This window comes from Nannobrachium achirus (assembly GCF_963921795.1).
Source record: "Nannobrachium achirus genome assembly, chromosome: 18".
Taxonomy (NCBI): domain Eukaryota; kingdom Metazoa; phylum Chordata; class Actinopteri; order Myctophiformes; family Myctophidae; genus Nannobrachium; species Nannobrachium achirus.
This window is the reverse complement of record NC_137825.1, coordinates 20,239,947-20,251,938: the sequence shown is the minus strand read 5'-3', so window position 1 is coordinate 20,251,938 and position 11,992 is coordinate 20,239,947. Positions and strand designations below refer to the sequence as shown.

At 41.3% G+C, this 11,992-nt stretch overlaps 2 protein-coding genes across 2 annotated transcripts in view; both read right to left on the bottom strand.

The window, feature by feature from the left end:
• adkb (adenosine kinase b) overlaps nt 1-3,092 on the bottom strand; it is a gene marked incomplete at its 5' end in the record, with an annotated part of 165,196 nt that extends 162,104 nt beyond the window's left edge. The window contains one exon of the mRNA XM_080748188.1: nt 3,064-3,092. Within this exon, the coding sequence (XP_080604314.1) occupies nt 3,064-3,092 (29 nt within the window). The remainder of the gene's footprint in view (nt 1-3,063) is intronic.
• Nucleotides 3,093-4,009: 917 nt separating this feature from the next.
• The window catches only part of vclb (vinculin b), a 47,190-nt gene continuing 39,207 nt past the window's right edge, over nt 4,010-11,992 (bottom strand). Inside the window, exons 13-21 of the mRNA XM_080747867.1 lie at nt 10,263-10,391; nt 9,970-10,119; nt 9,739-9,847; nt 9,346-9,648; nt 7,946-8,070; nt 7,518-7,703; nt 6,783-6,986; nt 5,960-6,064; nt 4,010-5,830 (exon numbers count right to left, since the gene is read on the bottom strand). Of these exons, the coding sequence (XP_080603993.1) occupies nt 5,684-5,830; nt 5,960-6,064; nt 6,783-6,986; nt 7,518-7,703; nt 7,946-8,070; nt 9,346-9,648; nt 9,739-9,847; nt 9,970-10,119; nt 10,263-10,391 (1,458 nt within the window). The 3' untranslated portion in view covers nt 4,010-5,683. The remainder of the gene's footprint in view (nt 5,831-5,959; nt 6,065-6,782; nt 6,987-7,517; nt 7,704-7,945; nt 8,071-9,345; nt 9,649-9,738; nt 9,848-9,969; nt 10,120-10,262; nt 10,392-11,992) is intronic.

Below are 11,992 nucleotides of genomic sequence, written 5' to 3'. Positions count from 1 at the left end.
TGGAACCACACCGGTCATTTAGATCAGTCGTCTTTCTCATTCTAATAGTCTCACAGTAACTAACTGTTACTGAACCATCACCCTTTAAGCTTATTTTACAGCCATGTAATAGTCTCACAGTAACTAACTGTTACTGAACCATCACCCTTTAAGCTTATTTTACAGCCATGTAATAGTCTCACAGTAACTAACTGTTACTGAACCATCACCCTTTAAGCTTATTTTACAGCCATGTGCTGTACTTTGGTGGAGTGGGTTTTGTAACAGGCATGTCCATGTAAAGTGAGCCACCCCTGAGGGTATACAGTAGCCAGTAGATCCTTTTACTCAAGATGTCTTTATCTTAAAACAAACGTATACGTGGAGTTGAAACGGTCAAAGTCAAGTGTGATCTTTCAAAAAGACTGCAGGTCCTGAATCACTGGTGGTTTTGATTACCCAAATCTCCACTTGACCTGACCATTAGGACTTGGTCAGTGGAATTACGTTGCTATGGAACAGTTTGGGACCATGTTTAATATTTCCTGTCAGTTAATACACTCACCAACACTGCAACAAGAAATATGTGTACACTTGGACCCATGTTGTCAAGTGTGAAAAGCTCAATAGGCAATGACTTATTAGTGTTTCAAAATATGGACCAACGCGGTTATGGGTTGTCTCATTATTATTATTATCACAATTTCCATAAACTCCCCTCCAGCAGCAACGTTACGTCAATGTTCCTCCCTAACAGTCAGTAACAGCTGCTTTGCATGTGTATTTTCATTAGTGGACAACCCATATTATACACACTTCAAATCACGCTCAGAATCCCATATCACAGTGTGTAAATTCATGCAGTGGCCATACACCCCCAGGGAAGGCTGACCTATAATAACTCTACAAAAAAGAAACCCCATAAACGACTAGGAATTACATTATTTACGGAATAAAATACGTGTCACCGTTTAAGGCGATATATACTTACCTTGCGGTTGGCATGGTGTTATTATTGATAGCCTGCTATGTGTCTTCTGGCGGCCTGTTTATTAGTTTTGACAAGCGCTCTGCTTCGGTCTCAGCAGGGGAGGAAAAAAAAGCAACGTGCTTTTCTTGACTGCAATTTTCTGCTTAGCTGTCGTTGTCCCCCACGTATCCATTCTGATTGGTCGATCTACGCGGCGGGGCGGGGTTTAGTACCTCCTTGGTATGTGGTTGGCTACACATGTTACAACTACTGTAACATTAAAGGGCACGTTCAGTTCATTGAAGGATTGATTATGCGGAAACATTGTTGCCGACGGTCCCGCTCGGATCGCTCGCCCCTAAAACAGCAAGCTACAAGCTTCACAGCGCGTGCGATGATACGAGTGGTGAGCTTGTAGATCTGCTGTTTGATTTTGTTTTTTTGGCACGCGGCACCGCCCGTGTTTTCCTCCCCCCGTTTGTTGACCATCATTTCCGCGTCTCGTTCAAGGCTATAATAATGAAGGTATAGTCAGCCTAGTGGCCGGGCAGACACCATTGATTGATTGATCGATTGATTGAAGAATTTAGCCTATTAGACGTTTGCATAGGAAAAAGTATAGTTTCATGACAGTACAAATCACTGGTACAAGGTCAACTAAAATTACATCCTAGTAAGCTTTTCGGGTTATTTACACAGTCAGGAACCACTACTAGTAAGATGCCTCAGGGCGACATGCGACCTCGCCCTAAATGGCCAATTCTTGGCCATGTTAATGTATATCTGACCAGTTACCCATCTATGGAGATCCATGTACTGTATATAGTACATCCCTTTATGCCCATACATGGAGATCCTTGTCTGAACCAGCAGCACAGATATGGGCTGTCTTCATCCATTAATAAAGTCCTGTTAAATATGAGCTTAATATTGATGACATCAGGGATCTCCATATATGGGCATAAAGGGGATTTTGAAAGAGTGGTTCCCATGACATCACAACATACAATATATTTTATGCCCATACATGGAGATCCCTATCTGAACGAGCCACACAGATATTGGCCATCTGGCCAGGGATATCGATGACATCAGGGATCTTGGGCATAAAAGCGATTCTGGGGAATATGGACTTTTACATAGGTGAACTGTGATATCACCTGTGATGTCACAGTGATGTGTCAAGGGAACCAACCCATAGACTGTAAAAATGTGTACACAAACGTCTACTCTACACGGACACGGACAGGCTGTGACATTTCTCATGGTAAACTGCGACGCAATAACATTTAAAGGCCAGACGGATAGAACATAGTTATATATGCATACTAGGGAATTGTCAGTAACAAAAGGGGAACAAATTATTTCTTAACGATTGTGTCCTTTCTTTGTCAGTTAATTGGTTCAGGAATATAAAAGACAGAATTTTGATGTATTCTGACTGAGGCATCTAAACTTGCCAGATAAGCAAACAGGTCGTCTAGGAAAACAAGCACAAAAGAAGAAACATAGGGGTCGGGCCCTAGGCCATTATGAGCACTTTAGTTTAAACCGTCTCAATGCGACGAATTGTGAGCTTGTAGATCTGCTATTTGAGTACTTTTTACTTTTGGTACTTTTATGTTTTGATAACAATACCTTTGTACTTTCACTCAAGTAGCCCATTTCATTCAGCGAAAATGACGTTGGTGACCGTACCTTCTTTTTAATATACCTTAAGGTCTCGTTAACGTTAAACACACGTGGAAATGTTGAGGTCGCCGTCTTCCAGTACCAAATCATGTGACGTTGATACACACACCCTGTTCAGTTCCGCCTCCTCATCCTGCCCACCACTGCCCGTTTATCTCTAGTCGACAGCAAGATAATGCGATCAAATCAACATGTTTGTCTCTTATTGTAGCCGATTCAATGGAACTTGGTGCTAAAACGCCTGCCAACAAACCGGTGCACGGTTGCAGTCTGTCCACTTGACTGCTAAACGTATCGTTTGCAATCAATCAATGCACGATCCAGCAGATACATTGCTAGCATGCGAGCTAGCTAACTTGCTAAGCAGAGCGTTACAATAGCATCATACATTGGTAAACAAGACAGTCGGCTATCTTTCTTACCCGAGGGATATCCTCCGTGTTGCCGACATATTTTGGTTCTCAACATCAGACGTCATTTTAGTTTTGCAGTGATGAGGAGTGTTTGTAGCTGATGCTGTGGGAACAGAGCAGAGATAGGTCTGCTTGGTACTACAGAGGAGGGCTGGCTCTCCCTCCTCCCCTGCGTGATGATGTTACTAATTAAGACAGCATGGCATTATGGCAATGATGCGAACTAATGTGCTTTAGTGGATGAATGAATGGATATAATCAAACCTCACACTTCTATCGTGCTGCTTTGTTTGCTGTCATTTAGGGCAGTGGGTCTCAAAGTGGGATCCTTGAGGGGGTTCCAGGGAGTCCGGAGTCCCCAGCTAAATAATAGTTAGGAACCAAATGGACCCCAATGGGCTCAGAATCTTAGGCCCCGTTACACCTGCAGCCAAATCCAGCCTGAATCAGATCTGTGTCACATCCAGATTGGAATCCGATTGGTTTAAATGGTCACATGTTCACATGGAACAAATCAGATTCCAATCTGGATGTGACACAGATCTGATTCAGGCTGGATTTGGCTGCCAGTGTAAATGGGGCCAGAAGTTAAGTCCCAGAGATAGAAATGTCATTAAACGTGCGTCTGTAGCCTATTGCAGGTCAAACTGGATAAGCAAACCTCACACTAACACTTCTATCGGGCTGCTGTAATTTTATTTATGGTTGGTGTCTGTCAAGTCCAAAGTTTGAACATAATAGCAAAACGAAATGGCAAACATAAATGCCTGATAGAAAAAACAAGACTTTACACTGCTAGAAATGCTATAAAATGCTTTATTACAAAATCGTGAACAATCTATGCAGAATTGACAGGTCTATTCAAATCCTAATAAGTCGTTTCTATATTCTTTTGTACATAACATATTAGGGTTTGAATAGGGCTAGATTTGACTTCCTAGATTGGATGAATTAGGTGTAATTTTCACCCACCCTCTCAAACATACAACAAAAGTGTTTTTGAACAAATCAATGATACCGTGTGCAGATGATACAAAACATCTGTAAATGAAAAAAATATATATAGCCAATAACGTATCTTCTTACAAGGCACATCAACTGGGTGTTTCCAAAATGACACATTCACACCAATGGGTCTAATTCAGACATTTCCAAAACATCAACCATTGTGGTCACTGGTCAGCAACTGCAGCCAACAGCTGCTGTTTAGTGTACAAAGACATGTTGACGGGAAAAGGCGATAAATAACAATTATAATGCATGTCAACCACACCAGTTTCAGATGACAGTACTTGTGCTATCCACAGAGAGGCTATTTTGCCTTATTTATGCTCTTGTCACATGATGGCGGCACGCTGGAAATATTAGATCTACAAGCTCAACTCGCTGCCTCCAAGAAGCCTTTGAGAGCTTGTAGGTCTCCCGTTTACGCAGCTCGACACAGTCATGCGACAAAGTATGAATCAGGCTTTTCTCTCTTATGCCCACTCCGTTCCCTTGAATACCTACGTGTGTGTGCAATTCATGTTTTACAAAAATGATTGTACTAAGACAACATGAGACGTACAACTGTGCAGTGTTAAGAAAAGAAAAACTGTTGGGCAAGACGAACCCTTCTCAAGGTCGACCAAGGTTACTTGTTGGCGTGCTGGATTCAATGAGAAAAAAGGCAGCATCCGTCTCAAGTCACTATTGTGTTGCATACCCCTTGACTGCTACTGTACAAGGGGTATGAGCATATGAGGACGTAACTTAAGTCATTTTCAACATCACCTCCTGCAGATGTTTGCAGATAAAAAAGCTATACATTATTAATTAAATTAACTTGTCTGGTGAAGTAGCCCTTAAAACGCTGACCCAGAGAACAGGCAGTTATACGTTAAAGATAATAGTGGAAGAAGGTCTTTGGCAGAGGTCCTAATGAAAAATGCTACAAATGCATTATACAATTCAAAATAAACAACAGTGTTTCTTTTACAGTTTGTATAACATAGCATAGTGTAAACAGATAATACTTTTCATAGGGTTTGTGTGAGTTGAGCATTTGCATATATTGTACTTGTAACAACTCCTCTTGAGTTCACGTATTTGTCAGAGCGCAGGTGAACCAATGCCGAAAATTACATAAAATAACTAGTACAAAGATATAAAAACCTCCTCCAAGAAAATCTTGCCAAATCGAATTTAACTTAACATGGGCTTGTCAAAGCGACCGCAAAAAATATCAACCCGACATTATATGAACAGCCAACCTCTAATCAAAATATATATATATATATACGGTAGATATTTCTGGGATTTGTCAAAATAAGCTCTAAAACACATTTTTACACACATTAGAAAAAAGAATTTCCCAGAAAGAATCAAATCCATAACTTGCACTGACAGTCCCATCTTTTACATTCTACCAAAACAGCGACTGCTTATAGACAGTACAGGACGAGTTGAGAAGTAGTGTATCATAGCATTTTTGCCCACATTAGGGTAAGCGGATGCCAACATCAGCAATAGCTGGGGGGGGGGGGGGGGGCATTTATTTGTCCATTCATTGTGTTGCTCAAGCTTCAGTTCTCCTCCTGGCCAGATGGACTGGACGAGCATAAAACTTCGTAACAGAGTAGCCTCTCTCTTACTGGTACCAGGGTGTCTTTCTGACCCAGTGGAGAGTAAAACCTGCATCTGTCCGGATCTTAATGGAAGCTGCCTCAGCCTCCCTGACGGTCTCCTTCACAGACTGCATCAGGTTCTGAGCATTGTGAACCAACATCTCTGTGGCCTGGGAAAGTACACACGTAAAAAAGATATTACACTCAGAAAGATTAGGATAGTAATTCCTTGAAAGCTAAATTAGTTGACCAGTTTTACACAAAATATACAGTAAGTATCTTTCTGTATGTGAGCTTACCTGCTCTGATTCTTCCTCACTGATGTTGGTACGACCCAACATGGTGGCCTTGACTGTAGACAGGATTTTAAGCTGTGTACTAATGGTGGGAATGCGCTCACACACCTGAAACGGGGACAAAAAAGATTATTGTGATGAAAATATATAAAATTAGATTACATTAAAACATACACACACCCACACATAAATATCAATTTATCATATCAATTTAGCCATTATTTACAGAGAAGATAGTGTGCACATCTTATGCCTGAATTCAGGCCAGGTGCAGGACATCAATAACCTGACTTTCGCCAGATAGTTGCAGCAGTGCGTAACGCTCTGCCTTACATCTGGGATCTCTCGGCCAGACTCTATCTAAGGGGCGGGCCATTTTTTGAATTTCTGTAGCAGGTGATTGGATGTGGCCGTTTCTATCACAGTCTGGGAGTGCCAACTCCAACCACTCATATTGGCCTGTCTGCATGACGTTGCAGACAGGCAACGTCATGCACTCAGGCAACGTCACTCTATTGGCTCAGAGCCGCTCAGAGCCCGCCCATAGCTGCCGCTGATTGGTCCGGCCCGGGACTTTACGAGTGTTATCAACGCTGGCGGACCGAGCCCAGATGGTAAAGCAATGCAACACAATGCTGCCACCATCTGGCGAAAGTCAGGTAAGAACATCAAGGCATCAAGGCGATGATGAAGACCTACTGGTCGAAATGTTGCATTGATAAAAAAGCTATTATGTTGTACTACCCCACACCCCAAAATAGCGAAATGGCCAGAGTGTGAATATGGCCAACGGTGGAACATTTTGTTAAGAGTCTAATTTACTGACCTGAAGGAGGTTGGTCCGGATACGCTTGTCAGTGCACTGTTTGGCCACCTCTTTAGCCAGGCGAGTGACCTCGTCTGAGGCTTTAGCAATATCCTTGGCACACTGGATGAGGGCACGCTTGTTCCCGCTGCCACCGCGCACCAGTCGGGACATCTCAGCCATGAGCAAAGCCATTCGCTTAGCTGCACCAATGATGTCATTACCCTATAAGTGGTAAGAACAAAGTAAATAGTAAATACACTTCATATACAGTAGACTGGTGTAGACTTAAATTTTGGGTTAGACTAGACTTTTATATAACAGGTGAAACAAAAAGCTTTAAGGATGGGAACTTCAATGAAAAGAAACATGTTGCAAGTTTCCACACTAAAACTTCATTTTCATTATTAGGCTCTGTGCATAACTGCAGTCCCAGTTTTCCAGCCATTTCTTGTTCTGAATAGTTTCCCCATAGCTTTGTTTGATTGGCTTGGCAGCTATGGGAAAATGAACCTTAACAGGAAACAGGTATGCTACTGTACATTCAGGAAACCGGAGACAATGCACAGAGCCTTTCAACCGACTAGCTCTGTTTTAAAGAGGATTACACACTGAAGCTCTATATACTTTGCCCTACGATAGCGAAAATAGCATATGTACAAGTTCACAATGCATTATAAAGAATAAATAAATAAAAACTGTAAAAATAACAGTTAATATTGCTAAGTCCTTCTTTGGATAGAATTGTTCACTCACTTTGCTGGACCATTTGCGGGCCTCGTCGTGGAGCTGCCTGGCAGCCACCATCATGGGCTCGCTCACCACCTCACCAGCCTTCGCCTCAGGGAAGTCCTCATCCTTCTCCTCAGGGGGAGGGGGCCTAGGTGGAGGGACCTCGCCCTCAGGAAGTGGGGGCTTGGGTGGTGCGGGCTCATCATTAAGCTATGGATGAGTCCAAAATATTTTTGCAATGTGAGCAACACTGTAATTAACACTGAATGAAACAATATGTTGCAAACCTAGTATAGAAGGGGGTGTTATCCTCAGTATATAAATGGATACTTCAATGTGTTTCATTTTGGCTGTTATGAATGCATACACTGTAGCAGAGACTCTCTTCAAATACGTAGATACTGTTAACTGGAACATTTGGTTGTGCTCCGAGGTAAGATCTCAGTACTTACATGGAGCTGATCCAGCTCAGGAGGAGGTGGTGGGAAGTCTGGCTCCTGTGGCTGGAACGCCTCCCTCACCTTCGCCACAGATCCCAATATCTTGTAGCCGGAGTCCATAAAGCCCTTCTGAAGATCTAACAACCACAAAAGACAAGTTATTGTAATCCAAAGTTTCCATATTGTGTCATGCACTCTCAGCACTAAATAAATGCCAACTGTCTGTAAATCCAGCGAATGAAGCTTCAGCGTTAGTTTATGCAGGACAAGGGAGTCAAGTTGCTGCTCAGCTGTAGTCGGATGTCAGTCAGCTCTGTTCTCATACCTCATTAACATATCTGCTGGTCATTATGTCACATGACTGCCACACTCCAATCAACGCTCTCAATCAGTAGGGAAGGCTCCTTTCAAATATGGCTTGCTTCTCTACCAATGCTTGGTTTCCGAAGCTTCGGAATCATTTGCTGCTTGCTGCCTCCTCCACCCCAGCCTCCACCTATTTGAGCTTGTCTGGCTAAGCTCAAATACTTGGTGATTGTCTGATTAAGTTACATGTCAATGTGGTTAAGCTCAAGTACCGTGATCTTGACTAAGTTTCATGTCAATGTTGTTAAGCTCAATTCTGTGATTTTTGACTAAGTTTCATGTCAATGTTGTTAACTCATTCTGTGCCAATGACTGCTTATGACGTTTTTTTTCCAATAGCCCTGTGTGCCAATGACGGCTTATGACGGGTTTTGTGTTTTTTACATAGGAAAAAAAAAAAAATCATTTTTTTTTTTTTCTAAAGATGTCAAAATGACCTGAGATCAGAAAGATGCTTTTCTCTGTTTGTGTGTTCGCTCCCTCGTTTAGCTGATTGAGAAAATGTGTGTTCATGTGTGTCCATTCTAGTGGATGGACACTTTTTTTCATTCAAACAGCTCTATCTCTGGAACCATTTGTCCGATTGCCAAAATTCTTTTTGCCACTGAATCACAACAACTATGTCTGTTTCTGTGGGGAAAAAAATTATAAAAAAATAATCTTTTTTTTTCATTGCATAGTTAAGAAAAACATACAAAATCTCGGCACAGCTACCTTGGAGCCATTTTGGCATCTGGCACAGAATGAGTTAAGCTCAATACTGTGATTTTGACTATGTTACATGTCATGGTTAAGGCAATTATTTTGCTATTGTATCCCTATGGGGGGTGTTGCTTTGCATTCCCAGGTTTTGCTTAGCATGCTCAGAAAAGCTTGCACAAAATTCAGGGAACATCTCCGAACGCGTAGCCCTTCAAACGCCAAGATTAACTGTATTCCATTCATGCAATAAATGTTTAAATCTGCTTGACCTGTATTCCATTTATGCAATAAATGGTTAAATCTTCTTGACGTGAATGTTCCTGCCTAAAGTAAGATAAACGTACTTGGATCTTGGATGTTTCCTGCTACAGCTTTGGCATTCATCACCATAGGCGAGATGGTCTGGCTTAGCTCGTCGGAGGCAGCCTTCACCATCTCCCTGAACTTGGGATCCTCAGAGTTCTCCATCTCTCGTTTAGCCACCAGGAGGATACGATTGGCCCTGCGTGCGATGCTGGTGGCGCCGGCGACCAGCATTTGGGGCTGGTGATTGTTCATGGCCACGCGACACTTGTCCAAGTCCTTCTTGATGGCTTCCTCGGAGGCGTCCAGCAGGGACTTGGTGTCGATGGCCTCATCCACCAAACCTAAGGATAGAGACCACGTTAATCTGTGGGAACCACTTCGGATGCAAGGCGTTATTCGGAAACCTTTTTGAGATTCTGATTATAGTATACCTGTCATTTTCTCAACATTGTCGATCCACTGGTTCTTCATGGTCTCAAAGTGCTCATAGGCAGCTTGGTTGCCAGGGTTTCTCAGAAGAATACGAGCGGCAGATACCACCTAAAAGACATTATACCAATCAATACATATACAGCCAACTGGCAGACAATTAGCTCAGCTAAGCCAGAAACACTAGGCTCGACAAACAACAGAGACAGACGACAAACAGAACCGCGACATACTTGCGGCGTTAAGTCTCGTGTTGACTTAACGGCAGCCTGGATCCCCTCCACTGTGCTCCTATTGGCCGTTCCTACGGCAGCAGCCTTCTCTGCCGTGGCGCCAAGCCTGTTGGCGTGGTTCTCAAAGTTGGCAGCCCGTTCATCAAAGACCTACACGTAATAAGTGACAGATTAAAACATTTTTTTATTATTATTGGGCCTAATAAATAAAAAGGGGCCAAGAGAAAACTGACTTATGACATGACATCATCTTTTTACTGCAGTAGCAGGGGATGATGGCATCACTGACTGACCTCATCCCTGTTGGGGGCGTCGAGGGGGGCCGTGGCGGCCACTGCCAGCAACTTGATGGGGGTGGTGGTGTCACTGAAGATGTCAGACACCTCCTGAGTCATCGCTTCCTGCATCTTACATTTCAGGTCCTGGGAGGAGCATAAACACATGTTTTAAACACTCAAGAGATTCTACTTGTAACTTCACTTCAAACATGGAAATGTGTTGCATTTTTTCTTTGTGGGGACTATGTATTTGAGTTACTCCTGATACACTCCTATCATTTGAAATTATATTTGATTAATCTTTAATAGTCAATTGTTGTTTTCAGGTGGAAACCTCCTATGTCCAAAACTGGAACTTTTCAGAATTCCAATTAGAAAATAGTAGATGTACAAGTTCTGAGCAAGTAGATCGGCATTTTTTTGATACTTTTGTGTGACACTTGACAAAATAGGGCATTCATTATTTATAAAATAAAATAAAAAGTTAGAATATGGAGAATATATGAACATTTCTGCTCGACAGCAACGATATATCTATTCATAGCCGAGCCATATACTGTATATCAGGGGTCAGCAACCTTTTTGAAATGAAGTGCCATGTTTTTATTTTCTAGAGTGTCAGTGTGCCGTGTCAACATACATTTTAATGACAAATATTTTTACATATTTTAATTGGCAATAATCCACCTCCCCGACTCCCTCCCCAGTCTGAGTTCAGAGTTTTAATGAATGTAGAATTTTTATGCAAGATGAAATTTGATATAAACTAGCTAACTTCATTTAATTGACCACATTAAAAAAGAAATGACAACTATTTTTGACATTTTGACTGGCAGGACATCGTTATAATGATCATTAGACTCAGAGCAATAATCTACCTATCTTCCCAACTCCCTCCCCAGTCAGAGTTCAGAGTTTTAATGAATGTACAATTTTGTGCACATTTCTGCACAATGTAATTTTCTATAAATTAGCTAACTTCCTTTAATTGACCACGTTTAAAAAAAAAAAGATCTGTTTTTAAAATAAAAATCCTCTCTCTCACACTTCTGCCAGTGTGCCGGTGATCACCCTCCCCTGTGCCAATGTTGGCACCCGTGCCTAAGGTTGCCTACCCCTGCTGTATATAGACATTAACATACAGTAATAATTTTCCCATCAATGGCTTTATTTTTGAAAAGTTTATGTTTGTAAGTTACAACATTACCGAACTTATATGAATAATTAAAGGAGCTATAGTCAACTTTTTCTTGAAAAACGGATGCTAAAATAAAAATAATGTTTCGAAAATATTTTATAAAAAAATAAGCTTCATATATGTGTTTCAATTAAAAAATGACCACAAAAAGCGGAAAAATAATGATAAAATAATCATTTTGGTCCTTTGTTTACATTTACAGGGCCCGTAAATGTAAACAAAGGGCCAAAATGATTATTTTATCATTATTTTTCTGCTTTTTGTGGTCATTTTTTAATTGAAACACATATATGAAGCTTATTTTTTTATAAAATATTTTCGAAACATTATTTTTATTTTAGCATCCGTTTTTCAAGAAAAAGTTGACTATAGCTCCTTTAAGTTAATGTTGGCATCACTGTAATGGATCAACTCATTTTTCAATTTCCTACATAAATCTTTATTTTCTCCAGGGACTAGTAACTTCCAAAAAATAGTACTACTACAATGATATCTAATGTTTTGGATGACATTGAAGTAAATGTTAAGTCTCTGCCAGTTGAGTACC